Consider the following 27,253-nt stretch of genomic DNA (forward strand, 5'->3'; position numbering starts at 1 on the left):
TTTCCTAATTCTAAGTAATCGTGCTCATAAGTTGCTTCCAATTATTAAAGTCAACGTATGTAAAGCCACATAGTTTGGCTTTTTTAAATTGCAATTTTGAATTATAAGTATATATTAAGTTATGGTGAGTTAAGTTCGTGATCTATCAAATCGTTTGGACAGCCTAGTAGTACTCTTCCCCTTTTTTTTTTTTTTTGTCAAATAAAGATTTGAAGATAAATAATTATTTTAATTTTTAAATTATGACTTTTTTTATGTACTTTAATTATTATAATATAGGAAGTTGAGTATTTGAATTTTTACACAAAGTTTTAGGCCAAAACTAAAAGAAAAATATATTATTTTGATGATGTAAAAAATAATTTAAAAAATGTTTAGGCCCAATTCGCAAAAAATAAAAAAAAATATTTAAATGGTATAATAAAATTACTTTAAAGGGTTTCTACGTCAAGTGAAAAGAAAAAAGGTATTAATCATGATGTGAAAAAAATATTGGTATTAATCATAATAATAGATTAAATTAGAATAAAAATTTGGAAAAAAAATCTTGAGATCTTTATTTCCAATTATGTTATTATAATATGTATATTTGAATAGAATAAAATAATTATCATAAAAAACTATAAGACTGAAATTAAAAAAAATAACATATTTCTAAATAATTAGAATTTGATTGTTAACTTTTATTAATTAACTGATATGATAAAAATTAAGAATAATAAAATATAATTAAATTAAATATCTCTTGAATAAAGTAGAATGGCATAAAAATTCATTATAATTAGGAAAAATGAGGGGCATAATTGGAAGAGTGAAAATATGCTGCCGTTGTCTCTACTCTATACCACTCTCTTGACTTTGCACGCGCAAGTCACGTCGTGCAGATTAGTCAACAGTTCACGCAGGCCCACGTGACGAGTCGACGCGCGTAAAAGGTTAGCCGCGTTGCACATTACAAAACCCCCCTTAAAACAATAAAAATAATAATTAATTTTATTTACTTCTTTTAAAAACGAAGAAAGAAAGTCGGGTGCTTTGCTTTTTAACTTTCACAAGCTTTTGTCCCTTGTTTAATTTTCCTTTTAATATTCGTTAATTAATTAATTAACTACAACTGTTAAATTCATTTACGTTATATTTTTTAAATGATAATAAATATTACAGGTCAATTTTCCAACTTAAAATATTTATTTACAATTTTGACCCTAATAAATTATATATATATATATATATATACAATTAAAACGTTAAGTTAAAAAAAAAAAAGAAAATTAACAAAACAGAAAAACAGAAACATAATATTTAGTACCCCTCTACACGTTACACGCTACACGCCGTATCATCCCTACACTACATTAAACCAACCCTCTCTCCTTTTCTCACTCGCTAAATCTGACGCCTTCTTCTTCCTTTATCCTGCACCTCCTCCTGCGTATCCTGCGCCCACCGCATTCTCCACCTTCCTCCACCATCTGTATAGTTTCCCTCTCCCACAGAAAATGGGCAAGGGCGGCTCAATCAGCGAGAGCGTGATCAAGAAGATCCTCCTCTCCTACACCTATGTCGCCATCTGGATCTTCCTCAGCTTCACCGTCATCGTCTACAACAAGTACATCCTCGATAAGAAGATGTATAACTGGCCGTTTCCTATCTCCCTAACCATGATCCACATGTCCTTCTGCGCCACGCTCGCTTTCCTCCTCATCAAGGTCTTCAAATTCGTCGAGCCAGTTTCCATGAGTCGCGAGATGTATCTTAAATCAGTCGTCCCCATTGGCGCTCTCTACTCGCTCTCGCTCTGGCTTTCCAATTCCGCTTACATTTACCTGTCGGTATCATTTATTCAGATGCTCAAGGCCCTGATGCCCGTTGCCGTCTACTCGATCGGAGTTCTTTTCAAGAAGGAGGGTTTCAAGAGCGAAACTATGGCTAATATGCTCTCGATCTCCGTAGGCGTCGCAATTGCCGCATACGGGGAGGCCAGATTTGACAGCTGGGGCGTGATCCTGCAACTGGGTGCTGTCGCTTTTGAGGCTACACGTCTGGTAATGATCCAAATCTTGCTCGCCTCAAAGGGTATCACATTGAATCCCATTACTTCGTTGTATTACGTTGCGCCCTGTTGCTTGGTTTTCCTGTTTGTGCCATGGATTTTTGTCGAGCTCCCGGTACTCAGGGAATCTTCCAGTATGCATTTCGATTTCGTGATTTTTGGAACCAATTCTCTCTGTGCATTCGCATTGAATCTCGCTGTTTTCCTGCTGGTCGGAAAAACCTCTGCACTGACCATGAACGTGGCCGGTGTTGTCAAGGACTGGTTGTTGATTGCTTTCTCATGGTCAGTCATTAAGGATACCGTGACACCCGTGAACCTATTCGGGTACGGGCTTGCGTTCTTGGGTGTTGCGTATTACAATCACTCGAAACTGCAGGCTCTGAAGGCCAAGGAGGCGCAGAAGAAGGCTCAACAAGCCGATGAGGAGGCCGGCAGGCTGTTGGAGGAGAGGGAAGGAGAAAATGTCGGCAAGAGAAGCGAATCACAGAACTGATTTTGAGAGTTAGCTTCGGAAATTAATGGAGGAAAGATGATAGTAATAAGAGCAGAAGGGTATAGTTAGGAGGATGCGGAGGAAGACAGAGAAAGGTTTTGTATGCTTGAAACAACAGAAAGAAAACTTGGAGTTTTCTTTTGCTTTCTCTTGGATGCATTTGGGTTTTTGGTACGTTTTCTTTAGGTTTCCTTTCATATGCTAGCTATGGTGGCTGTTCACAGTGACATTAGAAGGCTTGAGATCAAATTCTGGTTGCTTCTTGTGCCGATCAATGTATGTTGCTGGTAGAGTAAGAATCTCAAAGGCCCTGTATTTTGTTTTAAGTTTCTTTTTCTTTTCACTTCTTTAATTTATTTTCCTGTTTCTTTTTCATATTTTTATATTGATTATGTTGGTGTAGGTACTTGTTACATTGATGGAGTTATAATCTTATTTATTTATACATGTTCCTATCTTATTGTTTGACCATTACCATTTATTTATATACTCGACTTTCACCATATTTTGTTCTTCATCAATGTTGAATTCGCTTGTTTTTGTTACAAACTTGATTGAGTTTTTTGAGCTGAATTTGTTGGCTTGTTATTGTAAGAGTAAGGATCATCATAATATGTTTGAAATGTGAAATAATTTTTATTTGCGGCTAGTAGATTTTGAACGTTATTGCAGGTAAATTGAGAGCGCTGCCTGTTAGTTTAGGTTAGGAAACAATAGTTCAGTCGTGTAACAATAGCTGTTGGGTTTCCATTTTCCTTCTTTCTTTGTGGGGGAGGGGGAGAGAGGGGGGATGACACCTTGGAGGCATATATCTCCCAAAAGCTTCTGGCATTTCATAGTAATTTGGTAACATTTGTTTAGTAGTTAGATAACTAAACGATACTAGATTATTAGTATATTAAGTGACTAAATTACTGTAATATTGAAAATTACCATAGAGGCATGGTTCCTCCTGAAATCTGTAGATTTTTCTTGAGATTGAAGACGTACCAAATCTCTGCAGGGGGAGAGTTGGGGCATTGAAGCCAAGGCTCTTATGAATTTGATTAATAAGTCATGGCTTTGAGCTGGGGAATTGAACTTGTGTGAATCTCATATATTTAATACTCAATATTACCCAGGAGACCATACAAATGATGAGTCTAGCATGTTCCTAGATATCCCAAGTAACAGCATGTTCCTAGATGTCCCTAGTAATCAAATTTGTAGCTTGATTTCAAAAGAACCTGGGAGGAAGAAGAATACTTGTTCTTATTTGAATACAGGCCCTGCTTTGGTTTCCCAAACGAAAAATAGCTATTTTGGTACCTGACTGCTATAGTCTACATCTCATCTCATATACGAGAGAGGATTTTCTAATCAAGTCTAATCCAAACCGGCCAAGCTTTGATTGTAATCCAAACATGGTGGTCGAGTACTGAATATATGAATTCCCATAGCTATCCCATCTTGTGTTTCATCCTGTAGCCACTTGCTGATGGGTAAGTTTTCATTTCTCGTAGATACTTAGATATTTGCTATTTCTTGCCCTTGAGAGTTGAAATTAGGTGAATAGGAACATTGGATGGTGGAAGTTATGTTAGCAGGACCAATTTGAAATCTTTCACTGATTGCGGTAGGAAAGAAAATTTATTAGTAGGTGGATGGAAATTAGAGTTCCTGTAATCCCCCTATTGAAATTACTGCTGGAAGTTTAATGGCTCAAATACCTTCGAACTGTTCGATTCTGAAGCTCATTTTTACTGATTGCAATTTGTCCCTGCCAATCGAGGTTCTGCTTGGATTCTCATTGGCTAGGGATCAGACCTTTGATTAAAACTGACTCCCTTAGTAATCGCGTCATGATTCATTTGATAATCATGTCATGATTCACTAATTCAATCTAACTAGATAAAAAGAGATGTGATTCTTGATTTTCATGCTGTCAATGGGTTGAATTTTGGATTGATATTTTTGTTGTAGCAGTGGAGAATGTTGTATATCACATGGGAGTGTATAATACTGTTGTGATAATTGGTAGTGTCACATGCCATTAAGTACAATGTAATTTATTGTACGGATGAGTTATTTATAATATTTAATTAAATAAAATTAGAACTCAGTTTATTAACTTGTTATAATATTCATATAGATATACTAACCAAATTTAGTTTCTTAATAAATTATTGAGATTTTAAAATTTTATTATCATAAAAGATTAATATAACTTTATTTTTATAAAATTTAAAATATAGAAAATTCTGAACTAAAATTTAAAATTTAAAATCTAAAATCTAAAATCTAAAATCTAAACTAAGAAGTGCTCTAAATGTCAACTCACCAAAACAAGAAAGAAATCAAACTAGTTAGTAGTTTGATCGAAACTCAAATCAAAAGCCATTAGCTTTTAATGACACGAACACTTGTTTGTCCTGTCCGATCGAAGATCTTGTCTTTATCAATTATTGATGTTTACTCAAATCCAAATTGTCAATTTCAAAACTAAACATATTAATTACAACTTTATGATCTTTTTAGATTCTTATACTTAGTCAAACATACGGTATACAATTGTTACTCAAAAAGAAAAAATTATAACATCTGGATTATATATTTTCAACTTAATTAAGAGTAAAATTTGTTAATTTTCATCGTTTTTCTCAATACAACATTATATATATTAAATTTTATAACAGATGATAATCAAAATTTAGGTTTCAATCATGAATTAAAATTTGTTAAAAATTGTTGGTTTTGTTTTGATTAAGAGATATTTATTTATAATATTGATTCTAATTTACTTACTGTGTTTAATTATTAGCTAAAAAGATTAGTATTGAAGGAAATTTATGGCACTAAGATCCCAGCGAATCAAACGGGTGAGAAGTGACCACTAGAATCAAATAGATTTTGATTTAATTTATGATGGTGATTTATTTATAATCTTGATTCTGAGGGGGTGTTTAATTCATACTTAATTTTATTTTACTTATAAATCATGTTATAAAGCTCATTTCACTTCTTCTATGATTTTAATCAAAACACTTTATTATAAGTTATTATTTTAATTATTTACTAAGATTTAGATTTTTAAGTACATTAATCATAATTAATATATGATTAATTTATGGACTTCAAAAACTTTTGGGCTTCTTTTTATACTTTGTAGTGTACCCTAATACTGTATATAAAAATATCTGCAAACCAGCCCAAGAAAAAAGTTCCAACATACAACAACAACTAAGAGTATATACATATACATATACATATATATATATAAATACAATATTTTTATTATTATAACAACATAATATAAATGTCCAACCTTCAAGGTTCTACTTGTGGATATACAGAGATACTATCTTATTCAAAAGTCAGATGCATTATAATATTACTAGTAAATTATTAAATTAATTTTTAAAGTTTAACATTTATTTTTCCTTTTATTTTTTTCACAGAAATAATTAAAATAATTTAAAAATATTTAATTTTAAAAAATAATTTAAAATAATAATTTTGACTAATTAATTAAATTAATAATAATATTATTATTAAATATATATATTCTTTTTCTGTTCTTTGTCTGTGAAATTCTCAATCAAAAAACAATTAGACAAATGTCCGAACTATACTCAATCATGCACTCGGGTACACTTTTCTTTCTTTTTTTTTTTTTTTTTTTTATATAAATACACTCGGAAACATTTACGCTTACAATCTGAAAGCCAAACAAAAAACCCAGAGACCACACTTAATCACTTGCAAAAGTTGATGAACAAAAGATGAATTAACAGGCAAGGCATCCCATATATCATACTATCATAAACTGCTATTTCCTTTGTTTTCATCATCAACTACAATGATCTTCATGTCCTCAACATTTTTATCAGTTCTTCGCTTGTACCAGTAAGCACATAACACAAACAATCCGAAGTTAATGAAGCTTAAAGCAGCTAAAAGTCCATAGAAATAATCCAGTCTGCCATTGTTGATGTTCTCACCAACCCATCCCTGCCTGTTACCGTTCCCAGTTACAGCCTTGACGACGGAGACTAACAGACTGCTAAAGAAGAATCCAAGGGATAGAGTTGTGAGGAAAAGGCCTGTGCTCATTGTTTTCATGCCCTTTGGTGATTGAGTGATGAAGAAATCGAGCTGGCCAGTGTAGATGAAGGCTTCTCCAGCTCCCACGAGGAAGAATTGTGGGATCAAGAGGAAGACAGTGATGGGGAGAGGTTTTGTGGTGGTGGTGGTGGTGGTGGTGTTGAGGCCGAAGGTTTTTGCCACTGAGAGTCGTCTTATTTCTGCTATTGCTGCAGCTGTCATTCCCATGGCTGACAGGAAAAGGCCAATGGCTATCCTTTGCAGGTTGCTGAATCCTGTGGCAAATCCACATAATTTAAAATCCTAGTAATCTGCTACTAATACTATTTCTTGGTAAAATTATTGAATATGTTGCATAAAAACCCTATAGATGACCAACATATATAGAACTATTTATTTGTCTTGTCAAAAAGAAAAAATATGAGTTTGAAATGGCTTCTCTAATGCTGGTGTACAAGTGAACGGGTTCACTCTTGAAATTTTATGAATTATTCTAGATTTTTGTCAGAAAACTAACTGTGACCACCTTGGTTTTTTATCACTAAACTACACATGATCTTCTGATAAAAAACTGGGATGGTATCAAAGGTCGAGGTCTACATAATAACTTTTCATTCTTTACCTGGTTTGCCTTTCCACTTTTTCCAGAGTGGCATAACAAATCGATCATAGATGGCCAAAGTGATTAATATGGCTGCAACAAAGAAGACAGTGAGGGAACCAGCTGGAATTTGGAAGTTTCCAACTGATCTTTCCATGGTCGATGCTTGTTCTACTGAGAAAGTTATCATCTGAGCATATGTTGTCCAAAATATGATTGTTGTTGCCCAAATGGGAAGAAGCCGGATCATCATTTTCACCTCCTCTACTCTTGTGACTGGAATAAGTTTCCAAGGATTTGCAGCCAAGGATCCATTGTTTCCGTAATCGTCTTCTGTGATAACACAAGCCTTGTCCAAGAAACTACACCAGAACCATACAGAAGAAAATTTGTATTTGCTTTGACAGGAAAAATCGAAGAATTACAGTAACTTGATCAAAGTTTGTGCAGCAAAACCTGAACTGATTTGTGTGATGGATTCTCTTGTTTTCGGGTAAATCCTCATATAACATGGTAGAATTTGCAGGCAATTCAACACTTTTCTTCCTTAGAGCAGCCACAATAACTTGGTAAATTTGGACAACGGGACTTCCCTGGGACTTCTTGTACCTATATTTTCTAGTTCCTGATAAAAATATCAAGATAGCAACAAACATTGATATTGAGCAAATTCCATAACCCCAGCTCCGACCAACTTCATCCTGTATGTAAACAAGCACTGTAACAGCCATAAAAGTCCCTGTGCTAACAACAAAAAAGAACCTATTGAAGAAGTAGGCCATCTGGGATTTCTCCTTCTCATCTTTCTCGTCAAACTGATCAGTTCCAAAACCAGATACACTTGATTTTAGACCACCAGTCCCTAATGCAATTAGATATAAGGAAAGATATAGAACTCCCATTTGAGTTCCAGTAGCTTGTTTGCATCTGGTCACTTCAACAGTTTGGCAAGGATGTGGGCGTAGCTCTGGCAGCTTGGTTGATATTGCTAGCAGACCAGTCCCCTGGTTTATAGTTTTATTGTCAAATGGGCGCAGAACTGTACTCAAGTTCTGACTAGGATACACACAGCTATACAAAGAAAACTGGCGAGTATTAGAACACTCACAAGAGTTTGAACTGTAGCAAATATTGCAATTGTTTTGTATCTGCCTAAGAAGGAATCAGCGAGAAAGCCACCTAGCAGACAAAGCAGAAAAGCAGTGCCCATGAAGTCTGTCACAATGTTGGCAGAGGTTGCACTTGCCAAATGCATTGTTCCTTCCAGGTACGTCACAAGGTTAACTGCTATTCCCATTGTTGAGAGCCTCTCGCATATCTCAATGCCTGGCACAAAGAAAATTTTTGCATTCAGCAGAAAATACTTGATTCAAGACATGGTTAATAAGTTCTTAATTTTGTTTGTGCATATAAGCAGAGATTTCCAAAGAAACGATGTCATGTTGTTTGATTCTTCATCCTGTCAAAAGCATCATTAGTTATAAAAAAGCTTGAGAACAACAAAAGAGTTGAGGCTATGGTACCTAAGCTAAGTGCAGCAGGTACCCAACCGCCAGTTTTGGATTTGTCAGCCGGGAATCCCTTGTAATCTACTGCATCAGCAACAGACCAAGTCATCTTCTCTGCCTGTCAGCAGAATTCAAAACAAAGTTAGAAGATCCAAGATCGAGAAATTAATCATTGACTGAAAATTTGTTGATACGAGCCTGAAGAAACATACCATGATCTCAATGATTTTAGCTGAAGAAAGAGCGAGAACAGAATCAAGGATATGTTATTCTGATATGCTCAGGTTGTTTCTAACCTCTCTTTATAGTGAAGTAGCTAGCACTACTCTGGTAAGCTCAACAGTAACCTCCACTACCATTTTGGTCAGAAGTTGATCTCACCTATTTTTGACATTCTGATCTTCAGGCTAACAAATTATAACATGGAAAGGTCTAATAATTCTACAATGTTTTATTTTTGCAACCTAGTTCATTTTCTCTACAGATTTTTACCCCCTGAATGATTTAATAATCAGATAAGTTAACAATCATTGAAGGGAATCCCACAAAAACACTGGATAATCTTGTGTGGGTATAGTGCTCATGACCTACACGCTAAAATTTCATGATGATAGAGTTAATAGATTGGTTTGACCTTGAAACTTCTGAACCACATACATGAATCATCAAGAAGATGCTTCTGGTACCCCACAAGCGAAAGCTACCTTCTCCGTTTGTATCTTGTGTTTCTTTGAATGGACGAAACAGAACCTAGTTTTCTTCTTCTTCTTTTAACCACAGAAAATCTCTTCCTAACATATTCAACATCAACATAATTGCAGCATTAAGCAAGGAATTCGCGCTAATCACCACCACCACAAGTCAGATCCATTATTCACAATAATGCAGTAAGACACTTTCGGTTGTGCATTGAACAGTCATTATCACATGATAGATAGGCATGATCAGTCAAACCTTACAATAATGCATACTGTGCTTAACAATGTAATGGCAAGAGCAGTTAATTATATATACAAACGAAGTCTATGAAATATATATACAAACATACATATATAAATAGGGAAAACTAAGCTGTTTCCCACCCAAGGGTACTCATTCAAATCTCTCAGGATCTTTTCCAGGTTCCAGGCCCATGGTTTACTCTAAATAGGAAGTATAATTGAAGCTGAATGCTGTAACATACACACATGGTGGTGAGCCCATGAACTGTCAAATAATCATTGATAATTTGAAATCAGTCTTGAAGTAGTGAAAATATCACAGCTACCCTGCCTGTCCTTCAGTTAGCAATTGAAAGATTGAGTGAGATAGTGGGGCCATGCACATCTCTCTGCCAGATTCTTCAACATGGTTAAAACAAAAAACAAGTCCCGTGTAACTTTGATTTGACAAGGTAACAAATCTAAATGCAGAGGCTTGAAGTTTTCAACTCTATGTTCATGAAAAGTAATATACAACCACTGAAATAGTAATTCACAGAGAAGTAATTGGTAGCAAATCTGCATGTGATAGTAGTTCATACTTCTAGTATATTTCGAGCCCGGACACTTCTGCTTGTATTTCAGTATAATTTTGATAAATAAACTCACTTTTTAAGTTGCAAATGAACGATCGTGACAGCTCTTCCCCACACCGAATGTGGACCAAACTATCTCACCACGTTCTGAATTCAGCTCATTCCGTAGTGAATACTATTAATCCAATTATTATGTGACAATTGTCCGATGAAAACTTGCTCTCATTACCTTCTGGTTAGAGATAAAGTTTAAATTGACATGATCCCGAGTGCAAAGGCAACCTCTAGACTCTTATCTGACACGTATAGCAGAGTCGGGTCACAGTCTATTGATCTCTCCATAAATACATGCGTGCAGTTAATGCTCCACGCCACAGCTGCTTTGAAAAAATTCAAGTTCACGTAAATAGCAATGAATTATTTGAATCTTAAATAAATTTCATCAATCAAACCTTCTTCTCTTACCAAACAAGGTATCACAGGCTCATGTTGCATGAGTTAAAAAGTGAAAACTTGTGCAACATAATACGCTTGTATAATGACTACTGGCATTAACAAATAACAAGAAGTTAATTACAACGTTGAAAAGGGAACATCTGGCTTTAGCAGGTTCATTATATCCTCAGTTTCAAATCCTACCATATGCAGGAAATGGACAAAAGAAACTACAAAAAAAGGATTATTTTGCATAAAGAGACAAAGGTGCTGCAGAAAGATCTGGCCAAAGGTGACTATTGTGGGCACCTATCTGTTATGTAGGAAGTTTGTCTATCTCCAAAAGTTAATGCAAAAGCAAGATCTTTTTTTTAGTATATGAATATAGTTTTCTCTCCCACTTTTTTCACCTCCAAAGTAAGCAACAGTAGACAAAAAGAACAAATCTAATATGTCTAGAAAGAGATCCATTTGTACTAATGAGTAATCTAAGCCTGTTACTGGAGCTATCTGATGATGCATTTACACATATTAGAAGAAAAAAAGATTATATATAAGGACTTGTTAAGAGTAGTAACTAGTGCTGATAATGAAGACATTATCGTCATGCCAATTTGGCAGAAAGAACCTACAGTCCATGTAATAGTTCAATTTGTTGTCATTCATCCATTTGTCAAAGCAAGAGCAACAAAAGAATAGAATAAGCTAGCAAATAAGTGGGAACAGGTTACAAATTTATTTGGATAAAACAAGAAGTATTATTAGAGAGAGAGAAAGCTATTACAATTAAGCTCATATTGTTGTTGCAATTTTCCTGTGTTGTATTACAAATATAAGACCCAGAAACAGACAACATAGCTCCCTTCCACAGCCTTTATGCTCTTTATTTCTCTCAAAAACCATGCTAAGTAATAGATAGTAAATTATGATATTTATCTATAATTTTAATTACGTTCGTTATTTTCTAAAAGTAACTATTCATGTGCACACTTCCAATTTTCTTGCACTCACTTTGTATACGGGTTGCACCACCTTGGTGCTTTTAATACCATAGTTTATATTTAAAAAAAATCCTTGCCCTCTCATGGTTGCTTTTTTCCTGTTTCCCATGCAGAATTGCTTGTTTATACATATATACATATATATATGCAGATATTCTGAAAAGATGCCAGGCAGTTTAAAAAAAAAGCCAACCCAAATAGTATGGAAAGAGATACATACATCAGACATAGGTATGTAAAAGCAGAAATGGCTCACTAATTCAAAACGGCATCAAAATAGTTTATATTATCTTTGCATATTTTATACTTTATGTAGATTCTTACCCCACATGACAGTGATGGGTCCTCTAACTACGTCAGTATCAATAGATACAGGTGCCAGACAAAGAAATTGCAGGACAATCAACCATTCTTTAGTGAGACAAAAAATCTCGTTCTGATTTCAGAAAGAGATGCCTCAATCATGTTATGAGCTATAGTGTTCGCCAATATCAGAGAAGTTCCTTTACATGGCCGTAAAAGTTAAGTAGTAAGTGCTCACTATTTTTGACATACACTATTTTGCACATGCACTTTCAGTTTGAAAACAAGAGAAAAGATTATCCAGGGAAGAAAGATATATCAAAATGTCAACGAAACAGTCACTAGAGGTGGTAAGATGCTAACACTGTTAAGCATGGAAACAAAGCCAAGCTGAAAGTATAACAATTTTCACTGTAAAAGTTCTGAAGTCTCGTAATATTCTAAGAAATTCACAAGTTTAGTTGGTAAAAATCACGTGTGCTGCACAGATATTTAGGATTAAATACTGTGTTCTAAAAATCCCCATTGGGCACACACAAATTAAAGAAAAAACATATTCGGGTTCAAATAACTATGAATTCGTGGTTATGATTTTTATGTGATTCAGCAATATACCTGCTCAAAAGAGCCCACTGGTGAAAAACTTTTACAACTGGAAAAACTCATTTTGTGATTAGGGTTTTTCATATATAGTGAAAACAGAAAATCTAATTTTACAAGAATATCGTCTGAAATTATAAAAATGCACTATGCCTGTGTTAAATATTTTTGTTGTGAAATCTATTAAGATTGAACAGATATTTAGGAAGAATGATAATAGTGAAACTGAGAGAGAGAAAACTTTGGGGAGAAAGTTTGATTAATAATTGACTATATATTTCAGTAATTCAAAATGTCCCATCTTTCCATTGAAGATCTTACATTATATATCATCTTGCTAGCACTTGTCGAATTAAAAAATAACAGAAATAACAGAAAACAGAAATGTTACTATGAAGGCAGTTGAAATTTCGTAGAGCAACAGTTACAGCAACTGGTTGTAGGATTAGCATTAACCAGATTTATTAAGTGGTAGTAATCAAACCGAGGCTTCCCTTGCTCCAGCATCCTGATATCTTGACCTGAACTACTGCAGCTCGCTTAGTATGTGTCATTCCCAGTTCTGACAGACTAAACTACCTATATTATTCACATATAGAGGATGATATGTAGAAAACTGATTCAGTAACATGGATACGATGGACCCAAAAGAGAGAGTACCTTGCCAATGACTAAAGTTGTTGAATAGGTTGTGTTGGCCAATTGAGATTATAGCAAAAATGGAGTTACTTTGACTGCAACCCTACTTGCGTCAAATTCTTTTGGGTGCAACGAAGCACAACTATATGTGCTTTCAACACGAGCTATTGATCCATAGTCTTGTTAGGTAGAGTGAAATTGGAGTCTATGTGAATAAGTCTTAATGGCTAATCTTTGATGTGTATATGGACTGATAAGTCTTATGGCTAATTGTTGAGTGTTATATGGATTAACTGAAATTATTTTTGATGATTCTGATAAGTAAAAGTTGAACGAATGATAGTAATAAGAATATATTTTCCATGCTGAACAAATGTGCAAAGTTTGCTGCCAGCTTATTCGAATTATTCTATTAAAATACACATGAAATCATATCACAAATGACTTATGTTTAACTTAACATTTTGATGGCAGCAAACTGGTGATTTACCTTTGACACCATTTACACCATTACACTTTAGCATGTGAACCACGACTCAACACAAACTGCTTTCCCAGGAATTGATGATTACACGAGGAAAAAAAGGTTACCTCTTATTGTAAAATCCATAGGCATGAAAAACTACAAGTAAATTGAAAGGAATAAAATTAATACTCTCACAAAAGCATCCCTAAACAGCAGGTGCATGTGCAAAAGTGATCATAAGATCACATCGAACATCAAGGCAGACTAGTGTAGAAACAATCATATCTTTCTAGCTCATCTTCGACACAAGCCCAGTAGAGCACATACCTTTGCAACTGCCAAGATCATAACATGACAAAGAATGCATTTTGCAGTGACTTTAATAAACAGTCCCGTATGGAAGGTGACGGAGAAAGTGTTGTGAACATCATAAAAGTTTAAATTGGCAATGGGTCTATATATATATGGCTTGACAATCCCACGACTAATTGATATGCTCTTCTGTTCACTTCTTCCTTGTATGAAACTGCACTGGATATTAAGATAGTCTATTATTTGTTATTCCTAAACGTTCAATTCTAGTTCTAACTTCTCCTAAAGGCACTAACTGTATTCTGAAAAGGAATAGTAAACAAAATTCTCAATTTATTGGATGAAAATGCCAATTATTTGTTTGCTCTAAATTAAATATAGCTTCTAGTGGGCTATTTGCCTGTACGTTCACAGTTTATAGTCTTTTTTCATCAAAACAGATTAATTTTTGAAGGCACATCCACTCATAAGATCAGGGAATGAAGCTAGAAATGATTTCAAATGCTCTCAGAATCGAAATTATAAGAAATCTAAAGAAAAATGAGGATAAAAATTCATCACAAAGATAGTGATTGTATGTCCATTATTGACAACCATCAATATCAGCAATGTCAATAAATGCACCTATGGCAGACTGCCAGATTTCATCAATTTGCCACCAATAAAGTCATAATCAAGTGGCAAGGTCGGAGGAATTTTTTAACCGAGCAATTTGAAGGTCTTTTCCACGAGGTCAAAGCACAAGATTCCATGAGATGTTCTTCTGAATCTCTAATTTGTGAGGTCTTTTTTGAAAGTCTGCATGAGATCATGTAAAATCAACCTTGCATTAGCTAAAGTCAGCATGGCCCACAAGATAACACTGTTGCCTATCCTGCATTATATAAGTACGCTCTCTAGAAACACAAATTAGACTAACCCATCTTTCTTCCTCTAAGAATTGCTTATGGACGATAATAGAGACTCTATTCACCGATCTTGACACCACCATTGAACCCTCGTCAAGACATTCTGGATTAATCAAACTTTCTGCTTGATTAGCTTTCAGCTTGCTTAGCTTTCAGCTTGCTCCTGCTTCTCACATGTATATCCTGGAAGGGCAACATCTCAACCAACCAAATTCACTAATCACGAAACAAAGCATCCATTCCGGTAGCATTCCTTTATCAAATATACTTAAAATCAACATAGCCTAATAGCATGTTACAACAAAGCAGCGCATTAATTACCCGTTCACGGTGACCTAAATTAGCTAACTGATATGGATAAAAGATATTTTCCCTGCCAAGACCAAATCAATTTTAGTGCTTCTTCATGACGCAAGGGATACATAATTGTGATGATTGACTGATGAATTCTTTGCAAGCAGAGCCCACTCCACAAATATCTTTCCTCTATAGTCTTTCACATCATCTATTATTGTTCAGTGTCTGGGTGGATTAAAATTTGGTAGCAAAAAGGTTTTGCTCTCCTCTGAGCTGTCAAAGTCTCTGACAGGATAGAAGGGAATGGATCTGTATATGTTGCAACACACAGAGCAGAAGAGGGCAATAAATGGCCAGTCAGTGGTTTGTCCGGTTTAGACCCAACCAAGAAAACTGTTATTCCAGTGTACAAAGAATAATTAGTTTGTCACCAGAAATCTCCACAAGAGCAAAAACCATCCTTGAAATGGTGAAACCTGTTGCGATCTCTTACGATTATCTCCCGGTTGTAAATCTTTGAAATAAATTTTGTGGCTGAATGACAATCTCCACACACTCGCAAATTTTTTACAATCCTAATAGAAGTCCCAGGCAGTGTATTTAACAGGGCAAAAGCTATAGCCAGCTTCTCACTATGCCTATTTAAAGCATCTTCCTTGTCTTCTTCATGAATATCAAGCATCACCTCCGTTGTACTCGGAATATAACCAGCCTTCTTCATCTCCCTTCCCATCTCATCCACCATCTCATATATTTCCTTACATTGACAATGTGATTTATCTCCGGCAACAAATTCATAAATTTCATTGTTTAACTCGATCATGGTGCTACCGGGAATTTTTTTAATACCCTTCTTGTCCATCATCTCTCTTATCTCAGTTTTCTTCTCCCACTGGAGTAATCTAGCATATATGTTGGAAAGCAATACATAATTGGCTTCATGCATAGGTTCATTGCTTATTAGTTGTTCAGTAATGTTCTCGCCAAGCACGAGTTTGCCGTGAACACGACAAGCAGTTATCAGCATTCGCCTAATAACTGGGTTTGCCTCCATAGGCATTTTTTCAACAAACTCCATTGCCTCTTCAACCAATCCAGCCCTGCATAACAAATCCACCATGCATCCAAAGTGTTCTATTTTTGGTTCAAGGTTAAAATCTTTTTTCATGGAAATGAAATATTCTTTGCCTTTGTCAACTAACCGAGAATGACTACAAGCAGAGAGCAAACCAATAAAAGCAACATCATCTGGTTCCACCCCTTCTCCTATCATCTCCTCAAACAGAGAAACAGCCTCCAACCCACGACCATGCATTGCCAGACCCACAATCACAGAAGTCCATGAAACAATAGTTCTCTCGTTCATGGCTCTGAACAATTTCAAAGCTCTATCAACATCACCACATTTCGCATACATGTCGATAAGTGCATTGCGCAGCTCAACAGATTTTCTAACCCTCTGTTTCTCAATAAACGATTCAACCCACTTCCCCAGCTCAAGTGCACCTAAATCAGTGGACGCAGAGACGACCAGAACCACGGTGATTTCATCCGGACAAACACTCTCCATTTGCATTCTTCTAAACAACTCAACTGCTTCTATGGACTGTCTCAGTCGAACATAACCACCAATCATCACACTCCACGAAACAGAATCCAACTTCGGCATTTCATCGAACACATTCCGAGCAAATCCAATCCCACTATCGCAGCAACAATACATATGCACCATAGTGTTCAATACATGGACATCGTCATCAAACCCGAATTTCAACACTGACCCATGAACCGATTTCCCCAAATTCAGCTTCCCAATGCCAGCACAAGCCTTGAGTACAAAAGGGTACGTGTATTTATTGGGCAAAAGTCCACAACCAAGCATAAAATTATACAGAAAAATTGCTTTGAACTTCGCTTCCAAGCTTTGCGCATAAGCTCGGATGATTGTATTGAAAAGGAAAGTATCATAGTGGCTAGAATCAGCCTCTGGTGAGAAAAGATAGCAGTAAGCGTAGTCAATGGCGTTCAGGAGAGACGATGTCGATGCGAATTTGGTGAGGACAAGTCGGTTGTTATGTAGACCCGATTTGAGGATATGGGCATGGAGTCGGGTCAGCTCTGAAAGACCGCCACAGGATTGCAGGAGAGCTAAACAATCCTGCTCGACCACTCTCGCGCTGTCAGTTGTCGTACTTATTGTTTTCCTTGCTATTTTCGCGACAGAGATCGTACGGAGCAGCCGGGTTTTGGGATTTGCTTGCATGTGGGAGTTGCAGAGAGAGGAATAGAGTGAAGAAGAAAAGGGGATGAGAGTCTCTGCCTGCGGGCGTGCTCACTATGGGCTTATTGACCAGCAGGGCCCATGGGGGCCCACCATTGCTTTTAGGATCTAACTTTAGTTAACGGCTCAGATTTAAGTCATGTAACTTTCTCGCGTGATTCCATCACACTAGAGTTCGGGCCTTAGGCCTAATGAGAGAAAACTGCGTTTTTACCTCCAAGTGCAATCCAACGGTTAAAACTTGTGCACGTCATCTCTGCGTCCAACCAACCATTTTTTTCAACGTGGCTAGCTTTCTCAATTGCCATGTCATCTTAGTAGACTTCACGTTCATTCTGTTCCGTGTTCAGCTGCCCCGCCAGCCGTTAACCTACTCTCTTCTCCTTCCTTAGTACTGTGAATCTACGATCATGAGGGAGAGAGTTCAAGAACTGTCAAAATAAAGAAGAATCGGAATTGAAGGAAAAAAAATGAGAACATCATCGTCTATGTCTTCATTTCTTCGTCTAGGGTTTGCTCTACGAAGAAGAATGTCCAATAAATTCGGGAATGCGGTTCGCCATTATTGCGATTTTCCCTCAGAGACCACAGGTTCTCTCACTATGCATGTGATGCATATGTATATAGGTTTTCTCATTGTTGAATTGTTATTACGTTGTTTCTCCAACAATTATTGACGACTATCTTCAGTTAGCGTGAGAATTTTGTGTGCCTCTGGCGTTTATATTGTCCGATAAAACTTGAATTGGACTGGCAAGTATATTCTCATTGTTATATCAAAAATCTTCGTCATCAACCATGAATGCTTTGCAAAACTGATTGTGGTCTTGGGACACTGGGATGGGAAAGTGACAGGAATCCTCTGTTTGCTTCCGATGAAATCGAACATAACCATTTTTGCTGAAAATGAGTGGAGATTCTCATAGACTGATCCTTATTACTACACATCTTAAGCTCATCTGTCGGTGATCTTTGATAGAGATAGGTGTAGGAAAGGCTTATTAAGTGAATTTAGTTTAATTTATTTCTGCAATTGGTAAAATCCGTTTTGCGTTGGTGGTTTTTTTTTTTTTTTTTTGGTTATTGAATTTCAAGCATCATCAGAAATTTGGTGAGCAAGTATGGCGTGAGTAATTTTCTTTTTTATTTTTAGCACATTTAGATGCTTGTGAGACAAGTTGCCTATAAGTATTCTCGTCTTCCTTCTGCTAATGATTATGTGCATTAATTGCTTAGACAATGAGTCATGCGAAGATTTATTGCAAGATCAGTCTAGTGTTTACCCTTACTATCATAGGGTGTTCTTCCCATGGTAAATGAAGATAATAGAGATTAGGATCATATTGGTGGAGTGAAGCTCTTGACATGGTACGGTCGTTTGACTATGGCTCCACATCTGTAGTGATAATAAGGTTGACCATGTGAGTCTCAGGGGCTTTACATCCTGCCATCTGAGACTCTCCAATCAAAATTTTAGGACAATAATCAGGCTTTCAATCTTGAAGGTTTTCTACTACTTTCCTTCATGATTTGCTTCCATTTTAGTTTATGACATGAAATTTCTGTGTCAGGCCTACTGACACACTACAGGAAGTTAGTTGAGCAAGGGAGGCTGCAGCATGACCCTTACCAAGAAAAGATTGCTTTGGCATTAGAAAATTTGCGTGGGAGGCTAGAACAGTATGAAAAGGATATGGAGGAATATCATGTATGACCATGAATTTGGGAATTTGGAATTTATGGCCAACAATTCATTCGTTATCTGTACAATGTTGATATAACCTTTTGAATTCCCATATTTTGTTATTTAATGGGGCATCTCCTTCCTGTGTTTTGCAGGTGAAGCTAGCCATCTGGGAAAAGAACAGGGAGAATGAGCGGCGCAGACTTTTGATGGAGGAAGCTAAGCTGAAGCAGCAGGATGATGTCTGGACATCAGTAAACAAATATCGGAAACGACTTTTGGAAAGATGGATGCTCCGGTGAGGCATGCTGTACATGATTTTGCTTTTTATTTTTTTCTTTTATTTTGGCGTGACCATAAAGATTATTACCATCTATACTTTCACTCCTTGTCCCATCATAAATATTGTCATGAAGAGAATACAATAATTTTTCATGCTTCAGCACTGAGGTTATTTTTATTTGCAGGATGCAACCAATATCACGTACTACTCTTTAGTTCGTTTCAAATAATTTTTCTCAAAAAAGTATTACATATAAAAGGTCCAGAGTAAATGAAGTATATTCAATAACCTATGAATGTTTCAGTGATCAAATATTGGTGTATAAAGAGCTTAAGTGTTCAGCATTATGATGGCATTGAGTACTTCAACTTTTCTCTGAATCCCTATGCACATTTTGGAATCTGTTAGATGCATATAAATATGGCTATTTTGTTTGTTGCAAGTACTAAATTAGCTTATTCTGGCTCAGGAAGAAACCTGAGAATGTTGAACCGGGGGTGGGAAAGTGGGTTTCATACCTTAACCGGGAGAAGAAATTGGATTCACTAGTTGGTCGCCGTCCAACTGCTCCTCCTGCCCCAAAAGGACTATATATCTATGGAAATGTTGGGAGTGGTAATTTTCTGATTCTCCTATTGCTTATGAAGGAATTATTTAAGGTTTGATTGAAACAGTATCCATCTGGTTACGTTCTTTTTTTATTCCGAAAAGGAGAGTGGATTGTTAATTGCACTGAAAATGACTTCTGTTTCTGGATACAGCATTTATTATACTATTTTTAAGGATATTACTCATATGAAGAAAATAAACTGAAGAAATTATTCCATGTAGGGAAGACGATGCTTATGGACATGTTTTATGCTGCAACTGAAGGAATTGTTAAACATCGACAGAGGTTTCACTTTCATGAGGTGAGTTTCTGATTGTGGTTTGATGAAGTGCTGATGATGCTTTTTGGTAGCAGTTATACTCTCTAGGTCTGTTTGTTTATGTAAAAGATAATATATTTTATACGTCAGTTGGTGGATGAGTGTGAACGATTAAAAATGCAAAAAAAAATCCACTTTAATATTTGGAAAATATTTTTTGACAAGGGAGAATATGTTTATTTGCATTTATTGGTGCTGGGTTGTCCCTAATCTGAAATGAGGTTATGTTTACTACTTTTTGCAGGCCATGCTGAAGATAAATGAAGGAATGCATAAGTTGTGGAAGAACCAAGTTGAGGAAAAATCTTTGCAATCAAGCATATCTAGTTGGATCACGAATCTTCCATTTGATATGAAAGTCAAGGAATGGTTGGCTGCAGAAGAAAAATATAAGCGAGATGTTCAAATGAAAAACATTCTTCCTACTGTTGCAGATCAGTTTCTTGTTGACCAGCAAGCATGTCAAAGAGGCGCCAGCATTCTCTGCTTTGATGAGATTCAGGTAAGACAAACTATAATATGAAATGACAATAAGAAAACACAATGATATCTTGCTTTTTTACTTATTGAAAATGTTCATTAGCTATTTGTAAATTTCCATCAACTTTGTATTAAATGTTTAGTGTTAGGAATTCAAACAGCCAATAAGACTACATGAAATGCGCATGTACAAATGCATGAATCAATTAGTGCATACATAAACACTGTGTGTTTACTCTGCAGTGCATGAAGTAATGATTTGATTCTTTACAACCCTTTGAAGCAGAAATAGTAAATTCATGCTCTAAACTATATATGGGAGAATGATCCTGTGAATACTTCATTTTAGGTTACCTTTTCCTATGGAAAAAGTGTGAAAATACTAGAAATTGCCTCTTAGAGAACCAACTTGTTTAATTTCCACTTGTTTTGTAACTTAAAATTTCTTGCCTTTTTATTACAGACTGTTGACGTATTTGCTATTGTGGCCTTATCTGGAATTGTAAGCAGATTATTGACCACTGGAACTGTCCTTGTGGCTACAAGTAATCGAGCACCAAGGGACTTAAATCAGGTCTGTCAGTCATTTCCTTGAGTTTGTCATCCAAGGTAACACCTGATGGAAGCATTCTCGAAAAGTTTCTGCTAAACAAGCTCGACTATTATTATACATTTACCTCTTTAAGATCTTTTAAAATCTGTTACATGTCAAAAACATATATGGTTTTTGAGAGTAATTTCATGGTGAAAACACTTCATTGAAATTTTTTCACAAATCCTGTGTGTACAGGATGGCATGCAGAAGGAGATCTTTCTAAAGTTTGTCGCCAAATTAGAGGATCATTGTGATATACTTCTGGTTGGAAGCGAGGTTGATTATCGTCGTCTGATAGCCCAAAAATCTATCGACCAGGTTGAGATGCTGGCCAAAATCTTATTTTGGTGTGTTAAATGCAACTTATGTGAAGCTATTTAGGCATGTATGCTATATTCTATTGAAATTATTCTTATATGCTTGTAGGTTCACTATTTCTGGCCTTTAGATCGCATTGCTCTAAGGGAGTTCGAGAAAATGTGGTGTCACGTTACGAGTCAGTTTGAGGGAGAAATCACGTCTAATATTATTCCAGTGATGTTTGGGAGGTATGTTGAAAAAATAAAATTGATGCAATAAGTTCAGATTATATTCGTTAAGACATGTTTTGTTTAATCAGAACATTGGAGGTGCCTGAAAGCTGTAACGGAGTGGCACGTTTCACATTTGATTATCTATGCGGTCGGCCGGTATTGCACATGACTTTGTTCTTTTTTTGTTTTTTTGTTTAACTAGTAATATATGATATCCTTGTTAGCCATAAGAACCCATTAAAAATACTAATAATTGGTCTTTATCCCCAAGGTCTCTCTTTTTGGCATGTTCTCATTAACTTGGGACTTCCCTAGACCACCCATCTCTTAAATCCAACCTGAGGTACATAGGCAAATATATATATATATGTAGATATATTATATGTGCAAATAGAAGTTAATGAAGGAGCTTCAATAGTAAAATTTCCTCCAAAACCAAAATTCGGTGCAACAAGAGGGACCTCATTTCCATAGAGCTTGTTTACTTGCCTAAATTGATGGTAGTTGATGGTTCTTTCCTTCAGGTTTATGCAAATTATATCTAATCCTCAAAAACCAGTACCTCTGTTTGAGCTTGTGGTTTGTCTTGCCTTATCAACTGCATAAAATGCCAACCATTCGTACTGTTTAATGGTTATTTATTTGTGCCTTGCACTATTTATAAGTGGTTCACTTTGCCTTTAAAAAAATTCTTTTGGTGCTGAATGTACATTCTTTGTTAACACTCACCAGGTAGGTGCGGCAGATTATATTGCAATAGCAAAGAATTATCATACTGTCTTCATCTCTGAAATTCCAGTAATGAGTATGCGAATCCGGGACAAGGTAATCCTTGCTTCTTTTTGGTACGTTGTAATTAGGGACAATGTGGATATTAATAAGATGAACAAATAGATAAGATTCTTTATGCATGACAGGGAGAAAATAGAGATTTAGTCTAAATCAGACTTTGGAACCATCGATGAAGAGAATGGATACCAAATTTCTATTTTCTTCTGGGAACAGTATTTGTTTTCTTTTGTTTTTTTGTTTTTTTTTTTGTTAGAATGGTGGTAAGGGTCTCTTTGGTTTCTGTAGACCTACAAACCATCTGTTAAGATAACAGATCTCTGTTACTTCTTTTCAGGCACGTAGGTTTATCACGCTCATTGATGAACTTTATAATCATCACTGCTGCCTATTTTCCTCTGCTGCTGCCTCAATAGATGATTTGTTTCAAGGAACTGAAGAGGGTACACTCTTCGATTTGGAAAGGTACCATGGAGAAATAGCATGCCTAAATTACTTTGTTTTTACTTGTTTAAGATTTGAATGCCTTGAATATATTCACAACTATTTATTTGACAGCCCTGTCAAAATTCCTGTGCTTGTTTTATGCATGCAAGATATAAGCATGTTTATCCTATGTTTCCAGTTTCCAGTTTGAAACAGAGATAGAAGGTGGGAAACTTCGTCGTGATGTTCTAGCAGAAGGCAATGTGGGCTCAGGAGGTTCTTCAGTTGGCATAATTTCCATGATTTCTGGTCGAGAAGAGATGTTTGCCTTCCGCAGAGCGGTAAATGGCACTTTTTCTGAAAGATTAAATACATTTTGTTCCCAATCCTAGTTTAATTCTTTTTTTTTTAAAATAAAAAGTGTATGAAGTATATTAAGTAAAACAGCACCAAGGGTGGCAGAAAATTTACACAGCTGTAAAGCATATCTACAATGACCAGAACATCATCCAGCCTGTAAAGATCATGACCCAAAATACTGGAAACAAAATGATGAAATCACCTGTCTCTAATGTTATTAAACTGTTCTTCCTTCCCCTTCTTTTTGAAATAGTATGTAAGAAAAGTATTATTCACAAAGGTACTAAGGTATTAACTGTTTTTCCTTTCCCTTGAAAAACCTATTATTTTTCTCTTTCCAAATGACCCACAAAATAGATGAAGGTATAAGGCGAAAGAGTATTCTTTTTACAAAGCCCCTCACAAGCTATTAATTCACTTTTCACCATCCCCGCCATAACCCAGTTGATGCCAAGGAGACCGTAAATAGAAGACCATAGGCCATAAGAAAATGGGCACCATAGCAGAATGTGATTACAAGACTCGGCTTCACTCTTGCACAAGAAACATCTGTTGGCCATAACCTTCCCTCTTTTTATTAAGTTATCGATTGGCCATAATCTTCCCTCTTTAACTGCTTCCTGTGCAAAGAAAGAAATACGTGGTGGGGCTTTCACCTTCTAAACCATTTTAGTTGGGAAAACAGTTGTGCCTGTCTCTGTAGCCAACCAAGTGCCTATTAAAAGAGTTAACAGCAAACTTTTGCATTTTTCTCCAAGTTCCATTTGCTTTGTTGTTATTGAGGCGGACCGTGGCCAAGAGCTGCTGAAGGTCTTCAGACATCCTAGTTTGGCTGCCATTTTATTTCCTAGTTTGGTTGTATGGTTGTGCCTGAATAAAGGGCACCTCTGGCATAGTTTTAGAAAATATTAAACAAAATTGAGAATGGAGAATCCTATTAAGCCTTTCACAGACTCGCCTGCTGCATGAGTGGATTAGACAATGACAACATAATTGGTTATTCTAAACACCAGGCAACTTTGCTGGATTGATTACCTACTTTCCAGAGTTGAGCAATGAGTCGAACCTTAAATAAAAAGTATATATAAGGTTGAAATTTATAGTTCAAGCATCTTCAATTTTGGTTAACAATCTTAGTTCAATTTATGCAAGTACTTCATCGTCCTTGAACATGATCATAGCACCTTTACTACAGTGACAAGAACTGATATGCATGCAGCATGGAAGTTAAATCTAAACTATCTTTTTTTGCATAACCAGACAATATTTGATTGGTGAATCAATGTGATCAGTCAATTCACCAGATTACTTACATGGATAACTTTTATCTGCAGGTCTCACGCTTGATTGAAATGCAAACACCTTTCTACCTCGAGGGAGTTCGATCTCTTCACCCTTACTTCCAGACACAACATCAAGAATTTGGACATAATTTTCCAGCCCCTTTACAAGTTCAACCTCTAACCTGAGGAATGAGCAGTAATTTAATCATTCTTGCATCCTTTGAAATTCTTTAGCATATCCCATATTAGAATAATTTGGTTAAGCTTCTCTCTCTCTCTCTCTCTATATATATATATATATCAAAAATTGTAAATTGATGTATATTTACAAGCAGATTTTCAGGTATAATTGATCCACCCCTTTCTAATTACCTTGAATTATGCGAATAACACTATTATGCTAATGGGATAACCCGTTAGCCTGGGAACTGAGTGTTTTGAAATGATATTTATCAAAAATTGAGTAATTAAGCTGCTATATCAAAAACATTACTCCCTAATTTAGAAGATATAGCACAAAGATTGATCAAATCTCTTTGATGCTATTTGTTCTGAAAAATTCTCTCATTTGTTAGAAAGATTTTTTTTGTGTTTATAAATATGGTAACTTTTGTGTTATCAATGCATCCCTTTTTTATTATCAAAGACAATGAAAATACAGAATTTTCATTCTTCGTGGTAATTTTAAAAGCCAGAAACGTTTCCTTCTTCTTCAATGGCCTCAGTCATCTCTAGTTGAAATCTATTACCAACTCCAATGGAGGATCCAAGTACAGTGCCTTTTTCATTTGAATGGCCATAACTATCTTCAATGGTCGCATTCAGTTATGATGTCTGTTTATAATCAGAAAAGAAGATGACAACACTACATGTGCAATCACTAAAAATATGATGATCCACTCTACTTGAAAAACTGAAATAACTTACTGTTGATTTTTTTTAAAAAAAAATAATTTTATTTTTTATTTTTTATATTTTTTCTTTTAAGATATTTATTAAAATTTTAATTACATAATATTATTATTTTAATAAAATTTTAATTATATTATTTTAACTAATTAAATAATAATTTAAAATAATAAAATATACTATTCAATATTTTTTTTAAATTAGTACAAGAATATTATACATACCTAATTTATAAATCGAGTTACAAATAAGAGGTGTGTGAGCAAGGAAGAGCTGAAAAAGGATTAGAAAATGTTGGTCAGAGCGGCTCGTGCTAAAAAAAAGCAAATTTGCGACAGATCGCAAAATTAGAGATAGGCGCGCACAGACAAACCATAAAAAGGACCAGAAAAGACTAGTCAAAGCATCTCACGCTCGAAGAAGGCCTGGTCGCAAAATCAGAGGCGGCCGTGCACAAAGGACCCAAAAAAATAACTAGAAAAGACTAGTCGGAGTGGCTCGTGTACGAAGTAAACAGATCTATCTAGCAAGGCAGCGGCTCGACTCGGCTCAAGCATAGATGGCTTGGCTCGACTCACGCAGCAGCTCAAATCGGATCGGCTCATGCTCGGTGCTCAAGCAAGGACGGACTAGATCCGAGTGGTCCCGCGCGCAGAATGGCGAGAGCTGGACGTCCCCGTGCGTAGAAGGCTAGAATGACGCGGCGGAGAGCCCTGACCAGCAAATACAGCGCGGCTCAATGGGGGATAGAGCAGGTCGTGGCGAGAGAAGAAGATCTGTTCAACGCGACCAGATCTGTAGTGCGCGGTACTCCGGTGGGGAGCGTGAACGGTTCTACGAGTGGAAGAAGGCCGGATCTGACCGGATTTGGCCAGAGAAGACGACCGGAGCGCAGCGGCTGGTCGCGGAATTTTGCAATTCCGGGCGTGCTTTTAACTCGTTCTCACCAGATCCGTACCAGATCTGAGCGTGCGCACGGTTCTGTGGTGATTCCCGATGAGTCTCGCGGTGGCAAGTGGTGGTCAATGGCTGCTGCGGCAGCCGGCGGCGCGTGATCACGCGCCTCTGCTGCTGGTGGTCGACGGAGTCGGAAAAAAGGCCTCCGGTTGGTCTACGGCACTGTCCGGGACGATCATGATAGCAGATTTGAATTAAGTAAATATCAACTTAGCCTATTTTTTATTTTAAGATTATAATTTTATGGTTTCTTTCAAATTCTAAAATAATTTTATTCAACTCTATTATCATCTTAATATTTTAGATAAAAAATAATTTTATTTTTTATTTTTATATTATTATATTTAAAATATTTATAAAACTTTTAATTATAAATAAAAAAATTATTATTCTAATAAAATTTTAATTATATAAAATTAATATTTTAATATAATTTTAATTAAGTTATTTTAACTAATTAAATAATAAATAAAAATAATAAAATATATTACTTAACATTTTTTTATGTTATAATTCATAAATTTCA

The 27,253-nt window shown here is 35.9% G+C and overlaps 3 protein-coding genes and 1 pseudogene across 6 annotated transcripts; 2 read left to right on the forward strand and 2 right to left on the reverse strand.

Moving 5' to 3' along the window:
• Nucleotides 1-1,321: 1,321 nt before the first annotated feature.
• Nucleotides 1,322-2,996, forward strand: LOC110825639 (putative sugar phosphate/phosphate translocator At5g25400). The gene has a single exon (XM_022056109.2). The coding sequence runs from the start codon at nucleotides 1,500-1,502 to the stop codon at nucleotides 2,547-2,549; it is 1,050 nt and encodes a 349-aa protein (XP_021911801.1). The 5' UTR covers nucleotides 1,322-1,499; the 3' UTR covers nucleotides 2,550-2,996.
• A 3,159-nt stretch (nucleotides 2,997-6,155) lies between these two features.
• On the reverse strand, nucleotides 6,156-10,240 carry LOC110825640 (protein NRT1/ PTR FAMILY 6.2-like). 2 transcript variants are annotated; one of them, XM_088207893.1, is made up of 6 exons: nucleotides 9,399-10,240; nucleotides 8,757-8,859; nucleotides 8,342-8,559; nucleotides 7,690-8,237; nucleotides 7,255-7,595; nucleotides 6,156-6,907 (listed from the first exon to the last, which is right to left on the reverse strand). In XM_088207893.1, exons 1-6 carry the CDS (start codon nucleotides 9,405-9,407, stop codon nucleotides 6,348-6,350), a joined length of 1,779 nt encoding a protein of 592 aa, XP_088064019.1. In that variant the 5' UTR covers nucleotides 9,408-10,240; the 3' UTR covers nucleotides 6,156-6,347. The 2 variants fall into 2 exon arrangements, with proteins under 2 accessions (XP_088064019.1, XP_021911802.1); XM_022056110.2 differs by lacking the exon at nucleotides 9,399-10,240 and adding an exon at nucleotides 8,954-9,363.
• A 4,253-nt stretch (nucleotides 10,241-14,493) lies between these two features.
• On the reverse strand, nucleotides 14,494-17,507 carry LOC110825638 (pentatricopeptide repeat-containing protein At4g21065 pseudogene; annotated as a pseudogene). Its single transcript, XR_002541850.2, has 2 exons — nucleotides 14,933-17,507; nucleotides 14,494-14,811 (listed from the first exon to the last, which is right to left on the reverse strand). The product of XR_002541850.2 is annotated as a pentatricopeptide repeat-containing protein At4g21065 pseudogene (transcript).
• Nucleotides 17,508-17,820: 313 nt separating this feature from the next.
• On the forward strand, nucleotides 17,821-25,239 carry LOC110809845 (AFG1-like ATPase family protein). 2 transcript variants are annotated; one of them, XM_022035794.2, is made up of 14 exons: nucleotides 17,822-18,090; nucleotides 19,071-19,207; nucleotides 19,339-19,481; nucleotides 19,936-20,081; nucleotides 20,298-20,377; nucleotides 20,640-20,897; nucleotides 21,339-21,449; nucleotides 21,666-21,788; nucleotides 21,897-22,018; nucleotides 22,090-22,159; nucleotides 22,736-22,828; nucleotides 23,130-23,257; nucleotides 23,418-23,559; nucleotides 24,913-25,239. In XM_022035794.2, exons 1-14 carry the CDS (start codon nucleotides 17,970-17,972, stop codon nucleotides 25,045-25,047), a joined length of 1,809 nt encoding a protein of 602 aa, XP_021891486.2. In that variant the 5' UTR covers nucleotides 17,822-17,969; the 3' UTR covers nucleotides 25,048-25,239. The 2 variants fall into 2 exon arrangements, with proteins under 2 accessions (XP_021891487.2, XP_021891486.2); XM_022035795.2 differs by lacking the exon at nucleotides 19,071-19,207 and having other exon boundaries at nucleotides 17,821-18,090.
• Nucleotides 25,240-27,253: the final 2,014 nt, after the last annotated feature.

Source organism: Carica papaya, chromosome 7 (assembly GCF_054855325.1).
Source record: "Carica papaya isolate Zhongbai chromosome 7, ASM5485532v1, whole genome shotgun sequence".
Classification (NCBI taxonomy): Eukaryota; Viridiplantae; Streptophyta; class Magnoliopsida; order Brassicales; family Caricaceae; genus Carica; species Carica papaya.